Source organism: Letharia columbiana, assembly GCF_014066305.1.
Source record: "Letharia columbiana isolate WasteWater2 chromosome Unknown Sc0000008_s0, whole genome shotgun sequence".
NCBI lineage: Eukaryota > Fungi > Ascomycota > Lecanoromycetes > Lecanorales > Parmeliaceae > Letharia > Letharia columbiana.
Genome location: NW_023501044.1, coordinates 192,360 through 214,722, shown reverse-complemented (window position 1 = coordinate 214,722; position 22,363 = coordinate 192,360). Strand labels below are relative to the sequence as shown.

General features: G+C 35.4%; 3 protein-coding genes across 3 annotated transcripts; 1 reads left to right on the top strand and 2 right to left on the bottom strand.

The window, feature by feature from the left end:
- Nucleotides 1-1,694: 1,694 nt before the first annotated feature.
- Nucleotides 1,695-3,614, top strand: HO173_003401 (uncharacterized protein; the record flags this gene model as incomplete). The annotated part of the gene is made up of 1 exon (XM_037305328.1): nt 1,695-3,614. The coding sequence occupies one exon, from the start codon at nt 1,695-1,697 to the stop codon at nt 3,612-3,614; it is 1,920 nt and encodes a 639-aa protein (XP_037167736.1).
- Nucleotides 3,615-4,259: 645 nt separating this feature from the next.
- On the bottom strand, nt 4,260-4,790 carry HO173_003400 (uncharacterized protein; the record flags this gene model as incomplete). The annotated part of the gene is made up of 1 exon (XM_037305327.1): nt 4,260-4,790. One exon carries the CDS (start codon nt 4,788-4,790, stop codon nt 4,260-4,262), a length of 531 nt encoding a protein of 176 aa, XP_037167735.1.
- Nucleotides 4,791-20,839: 16,049 nt separating this feature from the next.
- Nucleotides 20,840-22,209, bottom strand: HO173_003399 (uncharacterized protein; the record flags this gene model as incomplete). Its single annotated transcript, XM_037305326.1, has 2 exons — nt 20,840-22,056; nt 22,104-22,209. 2 exons carry the CDS (start codon nt 22,207-22,209, stop codon nt 20,840-20,842), a joined length of 1,323 nt encoding a protein of 440 aa, XP_037167734.1.
- Between the last annotated feature and the right edge of the window lie 154 nt (nt 22,210-22,363).

The following is a 22,363-nucleotide window of genomic DNA, read 5'->3' as shown; positions in this document are numbered from 1 at the left end:
GCTTAGCTTAGCTCCCAACGAACGAAGATAATTTCTTTTTCGTCCATATTGAAGCGCCTCGTCGCTCGGATCTACCGGTCTAGATCTTTCTACCTCGACCTTTCCGTACTAGACACTATTTTACTACCGCTTAGCTGATCTACGACTCTACGACAATATTGATAGGAAATTTTAGCTTGCGACGAGCATTACAGGGCGAAGCAACTATTTAGCCCGAAGACTACTGCCATACAACTAATAAAAGAAATACCTCCCCACACGTCTATCTGGCTACGTAAATAGAGGATCGCCCCTCAGCTGTGATTAGGTAATATAGTATCAAGGGGGCTGAGCATGAAGTCGAGCAGCGGCGGCGAGCCAAAACTAAGGAATGGAATCTTCTCTCCTTGATCGACAGTGCTATTTCCGTGTTTGCCTGACCGCACTAATTAGATTTTCATATTTATCTCGTTTTAATGATATGGCTTTAAGACGGTAATCTCGCTTTTCGCTGTGGATCGGAGAGGATATAGTGTCTCTAATCTATTACAGAAGTTATAGCACGTAAGGTCTAGACAGCTGTAGCTGACGTGGCTCGATAATTGTATATCTTCGAGGGGCGCAGTGAAGACCCGGCTAAGATGGGATATAGATTGAATACGAGGTAATAAGGGTCGGGAGACTGCGCTAGCACGTGCCGTAGGGTGTGAGTCATATGAATGGAGACTGAGAGATCGGCGATTGAAGCTGTTGGAGAGGAGGTGCGAGAATGGTGGCGAAGGCTTTGACAAGATTTATGCCTGCAAGGAGCCCAAAGTAGCAATGTCTAGTTGGCGCTAGCGTAATCGAATAACGCCCGGTTTATTATAACACTCCACAGAGCTTTGCCAAAAGGGTCCTCATGCCACCCCACCAAATCGAAGCCTTTCTGGAACAACAAAAACCTACAATTGTGTAGTATGCTGGCATTGCATTGCATTGCAGATGGCAAATAATAGAACAGTGAAAGACTCCGTGCGAATACGGATGCGTTTAGAAGAAGCTCTAAAATGTATTATCACAGTGAGGCCTGATCGTTGTTTCTCCATTTCAGTTGGTGCAGGCTGTTCAAATGATTGCTGACCACCCTCGGTCTAATTAATTCATTAAACATCAAGCACGTTCGGAGTCTCCCTGTCCACGACCCGCGACTCGTGATCACATAATGTCGGCAGAGTCTTTGCCATTGATCTACACAGGTGTGGTGGGCACGGGAGAATTTCCATTCGCCAAGTATCTGCAGGTCTGATGCAGCTAGGTAATCAAATCTCTTTTTAGATGTGGCTGGAAGCTGATACGGCATTATGACACCCATTGAAGCCTATAGATGAGGCTATGAGCTCATAACCAATAGGGAATTGACTCTTGGTAGCGATGAGCGTCGACGTCCAGTACGCGAACACGTCTCGTTTTAGACCTGCGGCACCTTCTGCCCCCACGCCTGCAGGCCAAATCAGCCTTGTCTATAGTACATGAGCTTTGCAGCCCGCATCTCAGCCTCATTACAGCCCCCATAGACGTCTGCATATCTCATGCCTGCCATTCAGAGCCTTGCGGAGTCTGCTCTCAGTCCTGTTCTTTTCCACTAGGACCGGAGTGACCGTTTTAATCGAAAGGGTCTCCCTCTCCTTTCAGTCCTTTTCCCAACATCGCTTGGAGCCTTTCAAAACGCAATCATGTTCAAGACCAAGCGTAGTTCTCCCCTTGCTGGGCCGAAAGCAAGCGCTCTCTCCAAATGTACTCCGATACTTGTTATGCTGCCTCCTTTACTTCTTGCCGTAGCCTTAACAGCGCTTGACTCTCACGTTATTATCGGATCATGGCACGTCTATATAAGAGAGAATCTCTCCGCAGTCTCAGCAGCGAAACAGATTGTAGCTGGGGCAATGGGAGCCCTGCAGGCTTCTGCGGTATTAGCAATTCTCTTTAATTTCCCTACTCGCACGCGACTAGCTCATCCTACCAAAGCTGTCAAACTCGATACTCTTGGCCTACTGAGTGCTTTATCAGTACCTCGCATGGACTGGAATCTACCAAAAAACCATTGGCTGTTCGTCTTTATAGCTATCGGAGTTGGCCACGGACCCGCTGCCTTGTGGGCCAGCGCTATTACCCCCTTACCGACCACACATTCTGTGACTCGTGGCAGCATGATGGTTCCAAGCTTTCCAGAAGCCTCAGAAGATCATTGGGACCAATTCGGTCAGAATAGAACCTTCAACATAACAACTTGCACGGTTAAAAGGATGCCACAAACAGCATCTTTTGTGACCAACTGTCCTATTCCATACCGCCAAAATGCACTCATCAACACAGCGCGAGAGGCCACGGCTCCAGACATTAATCCACGAAACCATTCGAAGCTAGATAATCCGGTGTGGATTTATCAAGGGCGATCTTATGGTGCTGGCTCCTCTGTAGGAATAAGCCCCCCTCAGGATATTCCCGCGGATCTCCAGCTCAATAACTACTCTTTCGAAGAAATTGGCTACTATGCAAGCGTACAGTGCCATCATATTAGCCAACCGATAAATCTCACGCTTGAATATATGATGAATCAAGGATCACTTGGAGTATTCCGATTACAGGGCACTTTACCCAAATTCAAGAATTCGGCCCACGATCCGGTTATAGCTTGGTGTGGCAAAAGACCTGGCAAAGATATTTGTGACGATCCTAAGGGAGCTACAATGTTTGCATGGTTTGCAGCGACTAATGATCAGGCACAGCATGTGGTTGGTATCAAAGCAACCAGTTGGTACGAACATGACTTCGACAATATCCAATGCTCAGTCGAATTTGTTCCCACGGTATTCACAGTTTCCGTAGATGTCAGGGATCGATTGATAAACGTGACAGCAAACGATACAGCCACAACCGATCCTGATCCGACAGGTCTTCTTGTGAACAACACTGTTCTATCTTTAGAGTTTCTCTCTAAGATGAGCCCGTCTCTCTATGTCTCGGTTCTGGGAGACGCATTCTCGTACAATCTGAATACGACGACGGAAGCCTTTCCTGACATGGCTCGCCCTGACGCTGCGCTCAGAGCCACTGAAGCTTCATTCGAAGCAATCCTCGACGACATCCTCGGTATATATGGAAGCGGTCAGATATCTATAAACAACGACACAACGGTTAAGAGGATCCAAGGCAGTTTCGACTCATATCGTATTGGAAAGCCACTCGTGCATACCCTCACACTTCTATTGAACCTGCTCATAGTCTCGGGCATCTTGATTGAAGCTTTCAGGACAAGGTTTTGGCGCGACCTCCCGAAGTACGATATAATGGATCTTAAAAGTACTGTCACCGCGGCCTCTTTTGGAGGGAAGGACATCGCAAGGAAGATCCAGCAGCAAACCCCCAAGAAGTGGACCGCGGATCCGGGAGATCGAAAGCTGGGCGAAATCGAAGTTTGCCTGCGTCAAGACAAGATCAATGAACCCAGGATCATTCCCCATCATAACGGTCTGCTACAAGACGACGGTGACGGAGATGATATAGAGATGGATGGGCCGACTGCACCCTTCGAGCCGGACCCATATGAAGGTGCCCCTTCAGTGTGGACTCCGCTCGGTCTGCACGAAGAGTAGTCATCGAGATCATTGAACCTGTCATGAGTAGATGTCGTCGACTTGGTGCAGCTGGGATCAAAGTCATCGACGTCATGGAACACTGTTTGCGAAAGTTGGCTCCGAACATCGTGTTTTCGATAGATACAGGGGAGAGTATCAAGTTGCCGTATGTAGCACGATTTGCTTGCGATATCCATTGGCTGCAGGGAAATTTGATAGCCTTGGTAGTCCAGCTGTCGATTATATGGAGAAGGGGGAAAGCACCAAGAAATCCTGTACTAGCGTTTTGTGAGCTGTTGTCGTGTGCACAAAGCTTGCGAGTTCCTTGGCGGGAAGATTGAGAGAACACACCCCTGGCATCTATTTCTTGGCATTACTAAGAGCTAGTTATGCCGCAAACGACTAGTTTATATTAAAGTATAATCTACTTAAATTCTATATCTAATATTATTAAGTAGACTTATTTAATTAGATATTAGACCTAGCCTGTTAGGAGCGTACCAAGGGGGTAATGATTATGGTGGCTATGTAGACTAGGAGAATGAAGATAAGGAAGGAAGGTGGCCGAAGGCCACCTGGCAAGAAGAAGACCCCCCTGCCAAGGTACGCTAGTAGACCCATGCCAAGAGAGGCCATGGTACGCTCGTAACACTACCCCCCCTCTCAAATAGCTATGTCCGCATGGCTACCGCATACCGATCCATCTTCGTAGCGACGGTAACGTAGCGGTAACGGTAGCGGCAGCGAGCATTGGATCGCTAGCGATATGGTGAGGGAAAGCAAGCCCACCCAAGCGTTCCGCTCCGTTCCATTCCATACCCCAAGCTCTTGCCCAGCCGTGTAGAATCGAATAGAGGATGTTGAATCCTCATAGTGTAGGCCTCTTGTAGCAGGCTCGCTATGTTGTGGCCATTGTAGCAGGCTCACTGTGAGGTAGGCTGCCGTTCGCAGACTCACTGATTGCCGTGACAGCTGTTGCTGCAGCAGTGTCGCTGTCGTTGTCGGTGTTGAGTGCCATTGTAGCAGGCTCACTAGATACGTGACATGCCCGATGAAGGGGTCATTTTTGACGGAAGGGGGGGGTTGTTGTAGGCCTTCTCGGCCTGGGTGACCCTCTTGGTCTCGAGTAACTATGCCATTGTCCCCAGCAATGACGTCGCATCTCACACCGGCAATCCCCAGCAAGTACCGCATACCTTCAGCAAGTGCCTCACACCCCCGACAGATACCGCATACCCCCAGCAAACCCCAGCAATGACTCCGCTCGTCACGTCACCCCAGCAGATTCCGGCTATAGTTGAGACTTCTTTAGACTCGCTCCCAACGAGTGCAGTGAGTAGGTGGAACCGTTACGTTTGTCCCTCGCGGCTCCGGTACGAGGTGAATGGCTTGGCCCAATATCGTATGAGTGACGGATCTTCATTCTAATGTTAGGAGCGTACCAAGGGGGTAATGATTATGGTGGCTATGTAGACTAGGAGAATAAAGATAAGGAAGGAAGGTGGCCGAAGGCCACCTGGCAAGAAGAAGACCCCCTGCCAAGGTACGCTAGTAGACCCATGCCAAGAGAGGCTATGGTACGCTCGTAACATAGCCTAATAAAGATCTTAATAGAGTAGATAAAATCTTAAAAAAATAAAAAAAATATCTAATATCCTAATAATAGTTCTCTATTATTTAAATTATATATAAATAATATTTAACTTCTATAATATTAATCTATCTAATTTAAGATTAAAAATAATAGAGAATATATATAAATAGAACTCGATAGGAGAATAAGATAATAAAATTAATATAATAGATTTTTTACTAATAGAGCTATTAATTAGATATAAATAAGATATTATAAATACTATTATCTTTACTATTACTCTAAATATTTAATAATATAATTATTACGAGTGTGACAACTTCTATGGTCGTAAACATACGCTTAGCGACCTATTTGGACCTGGCGTGTCTTGGCAAAGTCACTGCGGCCCACAAATAGCTTTCACCACTGTATGTAGATTTGCTCCCTATCAATTGAATCCTCGTTACATACCACCATTGACTTGATCTGGTTGCAGTCCTAACATTATTCAATTAATCCGTCAATCGTACGATATCGATAATCTGTCGCAATAATGCCCACTGCTGAGTGATTCTACAACTCCAATCATTCTACCATTATTCGACAACACCGTTCAACCATTCCGCTCGTGGGCAGACGAGCTTAAAGAAACTCGCCTCGGGCGTGCGGCGCTCGGACTCGGCATATCCTAAGCAATACGGACTGCTGCCAGTAAGCCTAAGCCATACGACACTGCTGGGTATAGGAACGCTCGTATCTTCAGACGAGCTTAAAGAAACTGACAGGGGGTGTTACCGAGCACCAAGGCATATCCCAAGCAATACGGAGTGTCCTAGCAAAGCCCAAGCAATACGGTACTGCTAGAGTCGGAGTATGACTGCCGGGAGCAGAGGGGGTGTGGCCGGAGCCTGCCGTAAGACCTTGCGGGGCCGGAGTATGGCATACCTACATGTGACTGGGGTATACTAGTGAGCCTGCTACAATGGCACCGAGTGAGCCTGCTTCAATGGCATGGAACGAAGCATGGGCATGGCCGGAGCCTGCCGTAAGACCTCGCGGGGCTGGAGTATGGCATGACTCCGTGTGACGGAGTGAGCCTGCTTCAATGGCAAACGCGACTACGACCGACCTCTTTACTGAGCATGTCGGCAACTGCACGTCAAATAGTGAGCCTGCTACAACGGCAACCCTTCCAGAAAGTGAGCCTGCTACAATGGCAACCCTTCCACAAAGTGAGCCTGCTACCAAATGGCATATTCGATTCTTCATAATGCATTGATGGCAAGAGCTTGGGATTATCAGGGCAAATCTCCAGTGATACTCTCAGGGCAGGCTACCAGCGGGTGTTGAAGTGGACTCTGCAGTGTAACTGCATGAGTGAATAAATTTGGTTCGGATTCGGCAATTCCTCTCCAGTCAGGTCAGATAAGGTCCGTGGATTGTAAGCCATGCGGACATGGCTTTTTAGAGAGGGGGGGCTTCTTTATCTACGCGAATAGAGGCTATTTTATTAAAATAATCTTTATCCCCCTTTTATCTATTAATCCTCCGAAAAAGATTTTCTATTAATATATATAAATTAAGGTATATATTTTAATACTACTAAAATTCTAGAATAGAGAATAATAATCTTTTAATATTATAATTTCTCTATTATCTAGATATTATTATCTCTAATATAAATATATTCTTAATAATTTATTTAAAAAGTTAAATAAGATAAATATTCTAATAATATATTATATTAGAGGTTATTTTCTATATACTTCTTTTTAGTAGAATAGAATCTCGAGATATTATATCTTAAAGAAAGATATACTTTAAGAATAAAGAAGATATACTTTAAGAGCGAAAACTAAAATTCTAACTTTTTACTATTAGAATATCTCTATTAATTAGATATTATTATTATTAATATAATTATAGCCTTAATTTATAAGATTTTACTAAACTAGAAAAAAGCGCGATATAAGATATTACGAAGAAAATTATCCTCTATATACTTCTTATCTATAGAATAAAATTATAAAATAATCCTTTTTAGGGTCGAAATTAGTCTTTATATATTTTTTATCTATTAGATAGAATTATCGTATATAGACTTTCTTCTAAAGATAGATACTCGTAAAAAAGAGAAAAAGAAATTAAGAATATTAATCTTTTAATATTTTAATTTCTCTATTAACTATATATAGTTCTTAATTATACTAAATTAAATTAGCTTTATTTTTTATATAATAAAGTTCTAAATTTAGTTTAAGAGTATTCTTCTTACTTATCGCGAGGTTAATATTTTTATACTCTATAGTTCGCTTAGTTATTAATAAAATATTAGAATTTAAGTATTATAATTACTCTATTAACTATAGATCTTTATTATTTAAATAACTATAGTTCTTATTAATATAGATCTATATCGCGGAGATAAAAAGAAGTATAGTTAAAGGTTCTATAGTAAAGATTATACTTTATAAGCGCTATAGTTAAAAAGATAAATAGTTTATTTTAGAATCTTATTTTATATTAAAGACTTTAATTCGATAAATAATATTAATAGTAGATTGATTGATTGTTTTATACGTCTATGCTAGCTACTTGTTATAAGCTAATGAGGGATACCTAAACGCTAACCAGCTTAATAGCTGGGCGTCGAAGAAACCTGAGGGCGAACCTCTGGACAAAAACTTCAACTAAACTATACGCTCTTAACTTGCTGCTGTACTCTGTGCCGAGGAGTCTCTATACACCACCGCGCATCTGCATATTTCTAACATCCGGGTTCTTGCCATACATTCTAATTGATCTGTAACGTGTGCGCTCGTATTGAGCAGGGTCGCTGATCTCTGAAACCGCCGATGGGGTAAAACATGGTGTGGGTTGGATTGTTGTCCGGTTGCTGGGCCGTAGACTGGGTTCGTCGTACGTAATAGGCGTGTCGATGCGGCGATTTAAGACTGTGTGGCGAAGTCTTAAGAGGGAGAATTGCGTGTTGAAGGTGACCGCTGGGTTAGTAAGGACTCGCAGTCGTTGTCTCTCTTGATGGGCGCCGGGCAGAGGTTCACTACGTCTCCGTATTCACGCGTCCGCCAAGAGTCTTGGCGTTTGCCACCTGTCAGGGGGACGAGGCCTGAGGTGGTCAAATGCCGTACGGTGTCTGCGCACCGTATCCTATCTGTAGTATTGCTGCCCAAGGCGGGGCACGTAGAGTGATTCCTTCGGTGAATCGCGAAGGCTCTAAGAGGGGCAGCTTGTCGTAGAAGTCGCGCGCGCGCGTGGTTGACGTGGCGAAGAAGAGAGGGAGGGGGTTGCCCGAGGGCTCGATACTTCTTTGTATCACAGATGCAGTTCGCTGCTGCTCAGTAACGTTGTTGACTCTGTTGACATGTATTGAGATGTTGTCGACGGTCGTTCGTTGTCCTCTTCTCGTTCGCTGAATCCTCCACGTGTCGCGTCCTTCAGGGGTGAGACCTCTTGGCTCTGCTTCAACAGAGCGCCGCGCACGATGGCAACATTGACATCGCACGCGACGCAAGCAGGTTCGTAGCCGGCAGCACGTACAGCTGGATCTCGTCGCCGGCCTTAATAGTAGATAAAAACTATACTATTCGCATAATAATTATACTATTATATATTAAAACCCTCCTTCTTTTTTCTAAAGTAAAATCTTCGAAGATTATAAATAGCGAGCTTTAATAGTTTTAATAATATAACTATTAAATAAATAGTCTTCGCTAGCTAAGAATTTAATGATATAGATCGACGGATCGAGACTATCGCTAGAGCTATACCCTAGCCTCTCTATATAATTAGCCTCTAGCCATCGTAGTTAATTCTATATACGAATTTATATTATTATTACCTATATCTTTTTAATAATAACTTTAAATTATAATTCTTTAGAATAAAGAAATTAATATTAGACTAAAAGCTTTATAATATAATTTAAATAATTTATATACTCTAAGGCCGTTTAACCTAAATTCAGATAAAAAGATCGCCATTTTCGATATACTTCGACGCCGTTTTAAGCACCTTTTATATTAGAGTCTCTATCTATATTATATAGACTCTCTTACTCTTTCTTTTAGTCTCTTAATAGCTATATATAGACTTATATACTAGTCGATCGTATCGAGTTAAGACGATTCTATATCTTCTTAATTATCTTTATTACTTTATTATAGATCGCTTATAAAATCCTCGATTTATAGTCGAGTAGTATAGATATAAAGGCGAGAAGGAAAAGAGGGAGAAGAGGGGAGAGAGAGAGAGGATATTAAGACTTCTAGTCGTTTTAGGTGACCATTAAAATAATCCTACTTCTCCCCTCTATCTTTATCTCTACCTTTCTCTCTACTCAATCTACTTTCCTCTATTTATCGCTATTTTTAAGAACTTATATCCTCTCTTTTATATATAAATAATTCTTCTTATTATCGTTCGCTATAGCTTATTATAAAGTATTACTATATACTTAATAATAAGATATAAACTTATCTTACCTCTCTATCTTTATAAGAAACTAGCTCTTAGCTCGAGAATACTATAATATATAATATAAGAAGATCGATAAAAGTTATCGATTAACGACTCTTTATATTAACGTTATTAACTTATATATTAATTATTTTAAAGATTTATAGAGAGAGTAAGTTATCTCTAATATAAAATTTATAGTTATTTTACTTACGCTATTAATTCTTAATCTCTAGATATTATAATATCGTCGATATTAATCTCTATTATATACTTAAAAGATTAATAAAAAATCGAATTAAGAATATCTTTTATTAAATATATAATAACTACTCTATTAAGAAAATTAGTTTAATTAAAATCTACTAATATTAACTAAGCTAACTCTATATTAAATAAAAAAGTCGATAAATTAATTTTTTAATCTTAAAGTAAATCTATAATATAAATTAAGGTACTTATATTAATATTTCTATATATATAAATAATATTAAAATAGTTTATTAACGATTTATTAGTAAAAGAATATAGACTAAATAATAGCGAAACTAATAAGTCTCTCTTAAATGCGATTAATTTTATAAAGCTACTACGTTACTATTAAGTAACGAATATTAATATCTTCTTATATAAATAATAACGGGTTTAGCTAATAACGATTCTACTAATCGCCGCGTTTACTAAATTTTAATCTAAAGTTCTTCTCGAAATCATCTATTACGATCTAAATTTATTTATATAACGCGATAAAACTACGAAAGGAATAACGCTTATCTTATAGTTAAAGCTTATTTAAACTAAGTTTTATAAGAAGCGTAAGAGATCGTAAGTAATTATTAAGAAATTAGATTTATTAATTTAATAGATATATAGAAAAACTTATATATTCTTTATTAATACTAATTCTCTCTTTTATATTATATTTTATATTATCGATCTCATCTATAATAATAATATCTATCTTTTCTTAAATATAAATCTTAAGATAATTCTAACTCTTAGAATTCTAAAGGGATTAAACTATTAATTAATCTCGTAAAAAGAGAATATACTAGATATATCGTTATTTTATATATCTATATAATTCTTTTAAGACTATACTATCGCGACTAATATAGCGCTCTTATATAATAAATATTATAAGTAAATTAAACGATTAGAAGAAGAGACTAGCTTCGTATAAATTTTAATAATCTATTATCTTCGACGAGTAATCGAAAATATTATTAATAATAAATTTAGAGATTTCTAATTTTACGAAGTCTTAGCTAATATAATTATTTATTAAATAATCTTAATTTTAATAAAGTTATCTATAATCTAATTATAAATTATATTAATTTAATTATCTTTTAGCGTAATTATCTATCTTATATAATTCGATATAATATCTAGATTATATATAAGAATATAACGTCTTAAACGAAGTTAATCTAAGCGACTAATAGAATAAGTCGATAAATTAATTTCTAACGATCTAAAGAGCTAACTAAGATATAGAGTATAAATATTTATTAGAAGAAAGAAATCCAGAAGCTTCGCGGCCGTCGAGACGAACTATTCCAGCGTATTCGATATTAATTTATATTTATCTATCGTATATAGAGATAAGCTATCTACGATTAATATAAGAAGATTAAATAAATCGTAAATTAAAAGATTAAAGTATAAGAGCGGGAACTTATAAAGTAGATTTAAAAAGAATATAATACTATTATTTTAATATAATATATATAAGCGTAGCTCGAGAGAGATACGAAGTTACTTAGTTCTATTCTTTATATTTTAAAGCGCGTTCGATACGCGTTTATAAAACGATTACGTATTATTAAGATCTTTTTCGATCTATTATTAACTTATAATATCGAGTATAATATAAATTAATATATCTTTATTATCGATAATATAGTATCGCTCTATATTCGATAGAAGGAAATATTTCGTAAAGCCCGTCGAATATAAAGAATTTAGATGAGAAAACGTAGTCTTAATAACGTAGAACGTCTCTTAAACGTTATTAAATTCGAGTTTAAGTCGAACTTCTTAATCTTTTATCTCTTTTCTATAAGATATAAATCTTATTAATACCTTTACTATCTCGATAATATTAATCTATTTTTAGAGAAGCGACTTTATAATCTTAATAGTAAATATTTATTATAGCGGTACTTCGACCGCCGTTACCCTTTTCGGCTCCGCGAACTCTATTCTTTTCTCTATCTCGAATATATAATAATTACGCTTAATACTATAATGCATTTTAAGAATTATATAATAACTATTTACGAAGTTTATATATCTAATAGAATTTAATATATCTCGATAAGTTTTAGATTAATTATTAATTTTTCTAATCTAACGAATTACTTATATATATAAGAGAAATTATTCTACGATATATTTATCTTAATACTTTAATAATTTAAAAAGCTCTAATATTAATAGAGTAAAAATATTCTATAATTTTCTAGATTTATCTTTATAAAGTTACACCCTAAGATATTATTTTAACTCGAAGAATATATATCCTTCGAGTATATACTTTTTATTCGACGTTACTTTTAAGTTATATAGCCTTCGAGTTTTTAGATATTTTAAGCTTACTTATACTCGAAATTTATATAATCTTCGAGTTAATATACTATCTTAGAGTGTATAGCCTTTCAAGAATAAATCTAGGGAATTAGAGGATATTTCTACTCTTCTAGCGCCAGAATCGAATCGTAGAAAGCGGGCTAAAATTGGAGCTTTATAGGATTAGGTTAAGGGGAGAGGAGTTTTCAAAAACGAAGCTAAAGGGACGGTTTAAAAATGAAACGTAAAAGTGTGAGGAAGACGAGATAAAGGGGATTTAGAAGTGGAATAGGAAGTTTAGAGATATCGTGCTCGTCTATACAATATTCCCCACTCGTTCTCTACTAAGAACGTTATCGTCGAATTAATAGAAAAGCTAGAATATATCTTACGCAGCGATAGTAAAAGTATAGTAGTTTACTCGAAGGAAACTAAACTTAATAAAAAAGGTAAATTAGCTAGCGCGATTATATTACGCAGACGTTATATTACTTATTCGTAGAAATAAAAGATATTATACTTATTAATCAACTAATTATTAATAGTAGCCTTTTAGCATAATAGAAATCGTATATATAAAGTCGATATATCGGAGCTTTAAGCTCACTAGAGCTTAGAAAACCTTATATCTATTATCTATTAACCTACTATTCAAAGACTTTAATTATACTATTCGCGAGATTTCTTATAACTTAATAGTAAAGGATCTATCGAATAAGAGATTTAGTTTAGTCGAGACTTTAGAAGATATATAAGTGTTAAGAGATTTAATATTATATCGTATATACTTAGTAATATAAGTAATATTATACGATAGCGACGTTGAGAAAGCTGAGATAATAATACTAATACCCGCTCTCTTGATAGAATCGTTCTTAGAGTAGACTAGTCGTTAGAAATTCTTTTTAACTAGCTAATTAGACTCAATAATATATTAAAGATGCTATAGTATTAGGCCTAATGCGTTATGGGCCTTAGCGCTACTTACGTTAAGATATCGACATCGCATATACTACGTTAGAGTCCCTTTCAGAGTTTAATTTTAATAATATATCTCGTATATCTAGGGGCTTAGCGGATATAGATCTACTTTATATACTTCGAAGTTTTAATATTTCTTAGAGATTAGTTCTACTATTAAATATACTATTAAATTCTATAACGATACTACGTCTTTTATAATCTATATTTATTAGCTAATCGCTAATAAACTACGCTCTTATAATTCTAATCTCTCTATCTTTTAAAAGAAAAGGCCTATTATCGTTACGATATTGAATTTATCTCTAAATTATATAGTAGAAAACGAAGGTAATATCGAGAGCCGCTATAATGCTAATAATAAGTTCGAGAATTTTTTACTAGTAAAAGATCTTACTATAAAAGAACGTCTTATAGTCGTTAAGGTTGAAAATCGTTATCTAGAATAAGAATAAGAATTAGCTATATTAGAGGCTCGTAATCGCGAGCTTTATAACGCTAGCTTATCGTTTACGATTAGCGAAGATCTATCTATATCGATTACTATCGCGCCTTTAGCGAATATATTAATTAAAGCGAAAATACTTCGTTTTAAAAGAATACGTTTTTATAAGGGTATTAATAAGGGAGACACCTACGCTAATTTCGCGAAATTGAAATTAAGTTTCTTATAAGTTCTAAATATTTTATTATTAACTAATTAAGGATTATCTATTATATATAATTCTTAAAAGACGATCTTAATATTTAATAATATAAATACTATTAAACTTATAATCTAAGAGATATAACTTTCGAATTCTTTAAGTAGTTTCTATTTGATTTAGTAACGGATCTAATAAATCGCTATCTCCTTATCTACGAAAAGTAAGAGAAAGTTAAATAACGCTTTAATTAGAAGATATCTATTTTTAAGATTTATTTAAAGGAGCTAGAGGCCTATATAACTCTATTTTCTAAGAAGTATTAAGCTAATTTCTTCTTAACTAAGCTTAGATTAGAGCTTAAGAATAAGATTCTAAATACTAATAGTATACCGAAATAACGAGAAGAAATTCTTATCTAGGCTATTATATAGAAAAAGATTTTAGAATATATACGCTTTAACGATAATTCTTATTCGAAGTCTTCGAGGGGTTCGCTAAGAATAAACCTCTAGAGAATCGAATTTCGAAGTCTAAATTAATTTTAAACGGCGATGCTTATATAGCGCGTATTTAAGATAATAGCGTAAAGTGTAAAGTCGAATCCTTTAATTCTAATTATAAGAAGAATAGTTATTTTTATTATAATAAATAGGGTTATTAAATATCTAAATATCTAGATCTCGATAAATCGCCTATAGCCTATATCGACGTAGTATTAGTAAAAAAAGATTCGATCTTATAACCGCCTTAGAAGCGAGATAAGAACGACGATTAATAGAGATAATTTCTTCTATCTTTATAAAGAGATAAATAAAGCTTTAAAGTAAATAGAGGTAACTCGTTACTCTACTCGATACTAAAGCGTATATTAATTTAATTTCATAAAAGTTCGTGATCTAATAGAACTTAAAATCTTATAATACTATCTTATCGCAATCGAAAGCGTTAAGCGATTAAAGTATATATTACTATAGCGCGTATTAGTTAAATTATTAATTAATAGATAGCTAGAGTTAAAGTAAGAAGTATAATATACTCTTCTATACTATTAATTAAAAAGGCTTTAATATTATATTAAATATATCTAAGCTAAATTAATTATAAGTATTATTAAATCTAGCGACGAAGTAATAGCGATTTAAAGTTAACGCTAATAAATTATAGATTAAAGAATTAACTAAATTTATTTAAACTATCGAAGAGAAGCTAAATATATTCGCGATTATATACGCTATAGTAATGCGAAGCGAATCGAAAAATAAGTATAGTCTAAAGCTTTCTTAGAAGTTACTAGAGTTTAATAACGTTTTTTCTAATAAAAAAATAGAGATCTTACCTACGCTTAAGTAGAAAGACTATATTATTAAGATTAAAAGCGATAAAAAGCCGCTATATAGTCTTTTATATAATCTATTTTAAACGAAGTTAGCGAAGCTATAGCGTTATTTAAAGAACTCTCTTTAGAAAAACTAGATTCGCTATTTGACTTCCTTAGCCGAAGTATTAATTCTTTTTATTTCTAAAAAGAATAGGGGGCTTTATTTTTACGTTGATTATCGGGGCCTAAATACGATAACTATTAAAAATCGACACTCGCTATCTCTAATTATCGAGACTCTAAATCGCTTATACGAGGTCAAAGTCTTTACGAAGTTAAATCTTAAGAATATCTACTATCAAATTTAAATCAAAGAAGATAATAAGTGGAAAATAGCGTTCCGCAGTCGCTACGGCCACTTCGAATATTTAATTATACCTTTTAGACTCGCTAATATACTAATAACTTTTTAAGCGTATATTAATAGAGCTCTTATAAGTCTAATAAATATAATATATATAATATATTTAAATAATATTCTAATTTATAGTGCTAATTTAGTAAAGTATTAGCGATATATTAAGTAAGTACTTAAGTATTTATATTAGTTTCAACTATACGCTAGCCTAAAGAAGTATTAATTCTATATTAAACGAATTAAGTTTCTAGAGTTTATTATATCTATTAAAGGTGTTATAATAAATTAAAAATATATCGCTATTATTAAGAAGTAACTAAAAACTAAAAAATTATCGAAATATATAAGTCTTTTTAGACTTTACTAATTTCTATTAGTAATTTATCTATAACTATTTTAGTATAGTAATATTACTTATTAACTTACTTAAAGGGAGTAAAAATAATAAAAAATCTAAATTATTAAAGTAAATAGATAGCGCTAAGCTAGCGTTTTAATAGCTTCGAAGTACTTTTATAATTATATTATTTCTACGTTATTACGATTTAAATTTGAAGCTATATCTTAAGATCGACGCTTTTAACTTTAATATAAAGATTATACTTTCGTAATTAAATAAGAATAATCACTAGCGACTAGTAGTATTCTAGTCTAGAAAAATAATTTCTATAAAGTAAAACTATAAGATCTATAATTAAGAGCTACTCGCTATCGTAGCGTTTATAAAGTAATAACGTTATTATCTAGAAGGTAATACGTATTATATTAAGATTCTAATAAACTATAATAACCTTAAAGACTTTATAAAGTAGAAGGAACTAAATTTCAAATAAGCCCGTTAAGCGCTAAAGTTAGCTATTTATAACTTTAAGATTTTTCATTAAATAGATAAACTAAACTCTATCGATCCACTATCGCGACGTTTTAACTATAAAAAAACTTCGTCGTTAAATATTAAACTTTTATTAACACTATAAAATAAACTCGCACTTTAAATTAATAGCGAGTAGTTATAAAGAAGTAAGAAGGTTATAGCGGCGATAGCGCTTATATTCTATATTATCGATATTTAAATAATTATTTCTAGAAGAAAGTCTAAGATCGTGTAAGAGACTACTTATAATATACTCTAAAGACTAATAAAAATATTAATTTAAGATCTATAAATCTATAATGATTAGATAAGCTCTTTTCGAATTAATATTAATAAACTAGTGATTAAGCGTCGCGCATATAGCTAAGTATAAATCTTAGACTTCGAGAAACTATTAAGATATAATAATTACCTTTATATCTCTAAAAATAAGATCTTAAGAGAAGAGCTCATTAGCAAATATTATAATAATTCGTTATTAAGATACTTTAGCGCTGCGAAGACGTATAAACTACTTACTCGTAAATACTATTAAAATAAAAGCCTAAAGTAAATTATCGATTATATTAAGATATATAATGTTTACTAGCGAACTAAAGCTCCGCGACATCGCCTATATAGCGAGTTAAGCTCGCTTTCTATCGCTATTAAGTTATAAAAGGAAATTTCTATAGACTTTATTATCGACTTATTAGCGAGTAAATATAAGAGTATTATCTACGATACTATTCTAATTATAATAAATCGATTTACAAAAATAATAAGATATATTTCTATATTTATTATAATCGATATCGCTTAACTAGCGGAAGTATTTTATTTCGAAATAGTATATCGCTATAGTATATCAAATAATATTATTAATAATAGAGGCTCTATATTTATCAGTAGCTTTTAGTCCGCTATTTACTTTTATTCTAAAATTAAACGACGCTTAAGTATCGTCTTTTACTCGCAAATTAATAAATAGATTAAGCGATAAAATTAGATACTAAAATACTTCTTACGCGTATTCGCTAATAATAAGTAAAATATTTAAGCGAAATAACTATTAATAGTAGAGTTCGCTTATATAAATAATTAATATTCCTCTATCAAAATAATATCGTTCTTTCTAATATACGAATATTATTCTAAAATCCGTTAAGAGATTAAGAATAACTTTATCGAGAGGGAGATATTCGCTATAAATAATAGAGTAAAGAAGTTATAAATATTAAGGAATAAGATAATAAAGCGTCTTTATAGCGCGGTTACGATTTAGTTTAAATACTATAATAAAATATATTAGTTTTAAAGCTATAAGATAAGTAATTTAATAATACTAGCGACTAAGAATCTAAAGTAGAAATATCTAAATAAGAAGTTATCTTATAAATTTATAAGACTATTTTAGATTATAGATAAGATAGAAGCGTAGATATATCGTCTACTTCTATTCTTAACGTATAGAATTTATAATATCTTTTATATATCGTTACTTAAGTCTTATTATCTTCGCGATTATAATAATATAGTAAAAGTCTTTATATAGACTCTTAATCTTATTAATAATAATAAGCTTTAAAAGATTAAAGAAATTATTAATAAGATTAAGTATAAGAAAGGCGTTTAATATAAAATTAAATAAACTAATTAAGATAAAGAGTATAATTAATAATTATTAGATAACGAACTTATTAATACTAGCGAGCTAATTTAAGCTTATAAGTAGATAAGTAATAAGCGAAAGTACTAAGTAATAAATAATAAGTCTCTTATTACTAAAAAGCTTAATTAATTATATAAATTAACGGCGAGTAAGCGAAGGTAATAAAATAAGATATAATTATTAATTAGATTAGATATATTTCTAGATAATACTTATACTACGCGTGTACTCCTCTATACTTACTACTATTAAGATATAGATTAATAAAATAATTATATTATTTAACTATCTACTAAGCTCTACTATAAAGAGAGTTTATCGTATTAAAATACGTGCTATTAATATAGACGTATTTTTATCTAGAGTAGTTATTAAAGAATTATCTAAGAGCCTTACGTCAGCGCTACTACTAAAAAAAGATCGCTACTTAAGTATCCTCTACTATCTCAGCGTTAGATCTTAAATCGAGTTTATTAACTTAGTTCTCTAACGAGAAGATAATTAAAGTATAATCTTCATATTAATATCTATCGACGTTCGTCATATATTAATAAAGGCTTTTAAGCTTCTTCTCTAATAACTTATTTATTCCCTTTAATTTCTCTATATACTTATATATCGTTACGAGCTAGCCTTAAAGATCTATAATTATAGTAGAGATAATCGAAGTTATCGCTATTATATACTTCTATAACTTATATTATTAGATAATCTCTTTATTAAACTTAGTATATCGACGAGATAGCTTTTAAAACTATTTAGCGCGGCGATAACGTTATATTAATTTTCTTATTTACGTCTAAAGATATAGAGGGATTTTAATATAGCGACTAATACTATATCTTCTAGCCTTACAGTTATTATAAAAGAAAGACTTATCTTAAATATATAAATTATCGCCTCGATAAAAGCAAGTTCTATATAATAAATTAGATACTAGAACTTATTAGTAGATACGTATATAAAGCGATAGTAATAGGAATAGTTAAGGGTTAGTAGTCGCGCCTATAAAGCGACTATATACTTACTATTAAAGTTATTATTATTATTAAAAAAGAGTATTATAAAATTATTAGTTTACGCACTAACGCGATTAATAATAATAAGATATTTATAATAAAGAGAAGTAGACTACTAGTATAATAAGATATATTATACTTATATTAATATTAATATCGACGTTATAGCGCTAGAGTAAGTACTTATAAGAGAGATATTAGAAGTTATAAAGAATAAAAATAAATAATTTAAAAGAGGTTTTTATATTCTCTATTGTAGCGCTATTACTAGTAGATAATATCTAATAATATAAATAGCAGCGACGCGGTAATATTTCGCTATTATCTATAGAGCCGCGTCGCCTAGCTATCGTTATTATTTCTACTATTATTATTAATTAATAATCGAGGGCGTTATCGCGGACGCGTCGCTTTATCGATTACTCCCTTCAAATCTCTATAATAAAGATTATTACTACGTTGCTTCGCTATAGATATAATACGCTATAGAAATAACGTTACCTATAGAAAAACTCTTCTCTCTCCTTTTACTTACTAGATTTTCGAGAATTTATTATAAATTCTTAAATCTAATATTATTCGCTATAGAGGCTATTAACTAGCGCTATAAGAACGTCGATACTAAACGCGTTAACTTACTATAAATTATTATTAATTAATATTATAAAAGCGATATTATTCTTAAAGGTAGTATTAATATTATTATATAATATATTAGTAACGCGCCTACGACGCGTAAGAGTTAGTTCTATCGCATTATTAAAATAATATTATAATCTTAATAGATTAACTCTTTTCTCTTATTTTTCTATTAAGGTTTAAAGGTTTTTTAATAAGTATTCTATCTTTATTTAAGTGTCTAGAAATTAAGGCCTAGAAGAAGAGGTAATTATTAGACCTAATACGTTATAGACCTTAACGCTACTTACGCTAAAGCGTCGATATCGTATATATTATATTAGAGTCCCTTTTAGGGTTTAGTTTTAATAACGTGCCTCGTATATCTAGGGGCTTGGCGGACATAGGTCTACTTCGTATACCCCGGAGTTTTGGTGTTCCTTAGAGATTAGTTCTATTACCAAATATACTATTAAACCCCATAACGACACTACGTCTTTTGTAGCCTATGTCCGCTAGCTGACTGCCAAAGGACTACCCCCTCACATATAGCACCTTAATATATTTATGCTATAGTTGAGTAGGAGAAGAAGCAGTATGAAGCAGAAGTAGGATGGGCAGAAATATAGTGATGGGAAAAGAAATGGGCATGCGTTTGAATCCGCAAAACAAAGACTCCTATTTGATTAGTACCGTAAGCATGCTGCAGTAGTCGGGTCCTTCTCTCCGAGTGTCTTTCTACTTCCAGAGTATGCTCGATGGTAAAACATTTCCGCATGCTTGTACCGTTTCTTTTGGTGCAGCAAATAGGCAAGACAGTAATCGCTCGTCAGGATGCTCCTTGCTCTAGCTTCTCTGTTTTTCTCAAGTGAAATACTCGCATCGCCTCGGACCACCGTCCTATCCTGAATAGGAAGCCTTCTATTTTATTGATCACAGCGAGTCGACCCATCGCAAGCTCGTCCAGTGGTTCATGCAGAGGACAAACATACCAAAGCTAGCCGTCACATGCAGCACCAGCCGGAGTTGATAACTAGGATCGATCTGATTCTCGGCGGTGGCATCTGCCATAAGCTCCGTGGCGAGGCTGCTCAGCTGCCGTTTCCCGTCCGCCTCCAACCGGTCTTGGCCCCATGCATATTCGAGCTTGTGCATCGTATAGCTCTTTTGATCCGGTTTCCGCTGAATCGGAGAATAACTTTGAAGCGTCTCGAACGCCGATTCAAGCTCACATACTGTCCATTACTGCTCAGAGAAGAGGAACGACTGCCACGTCTCATTAGACGATGTCGTGGCCTCTGATGGTTCCGCACCACGATTGGGAGCGCTCGCCAGGACACCGGCCCCGTCCCCATCGAAGAGACTAAGATATCCTCAAAGTTCACAAACGCCAATAGACTCAGCAAGCGGGCCGCGGCTGGATTCTGATTCTCAATCGCCTCGAATGATGCTTCCCATGTGCTCAAAACGCTTTCTCCGTATTGATGTATATGCCGCTTGGCCCGCCGTCGAAGTAGTTCTTTTCGCCGCTCGCGGTACTCGAGGAGATACCGCCTAATATCAGACGACAAGCGAGCCGTCACCGATACGTATGAACCTGCCAGGGTGATTGCCAAGGCTAAGTATCCCAGCTCTTGGACGATTTGAGCCACTTCCGTCGCGATGTCTTGGCCCTTTTCCTTTATCTTCGCGCATCTTTGGAACAGCTCTATCGCCTCCGGTGGCTCCATATCCGCTACTTCCACCGTGTCCAGCGTTGTCATCTCCTTAGCTGTTAAGCTCCGCGAGGTGATAATAACATGCACTCCAGGCGCGTCAGGGATAAAATATCCCAGGTCGATGTAAGATTTGTCTCGATCGTTGTCGATGATGTCCGCACTGTCTAGAACCACTAGCCATCGCCCCTCACGGCCATGAAACCAGCGCTTGACCGCAGCCACCGCATCTTCCACCTTCACCATCTCGTGGCCTGCATCCATCTGGCGACTGTAGAGGAGTCGGTAGATTTGGACATAGTCGCGTTCAATCGACTCCTTCGATCCAGCTTCGATGCAGAACACAGCAGTGTAGTCCTGTCGATGTTCGCGGATGTAGTTCAGCACCAGCTGCGACTTGCCCGCTCCACCGAGTCCCCGCACTACCAGGATCTGCACGTCTTCCACCCCGTCATCCTTGAGGTCGTGCAACTGTTCTTTGATCTTTTGGTGAAGTCGTGGTCGCGAGACGTAGTTGAGGGCCGGTCGGAGGGACGAGTTGGCGTAATGGCCCTCATACGAGCCAGGGGCGACTTGGGCAGCAGCCGTCGGATCTGAGCATTATCAGCTTGTGTTCTGTCCGTATTGGTGGGTGTCTAACTGATGGTAAGCCCATAGAAATTGCCCTGGAAGATCTGACTGTGGAGAGCATTGGTATTTCCAAAGTGCGAACCCTCCTGGCGGACGTCCAGGTGCGAAGCCTGCATGGCGGCCCCCTAGCGGAGCTCATCATCCGCTGCCTGCAGCCGCTGAATCTACGATATAAGATACGGAAGTCTCCATACCTTCAAGCTTGAGGCACAAGTATTTGCCTTGGTTAACTCGCAGAACTTGAAGGCTAGCTGCCCTTAGAGATGAGAA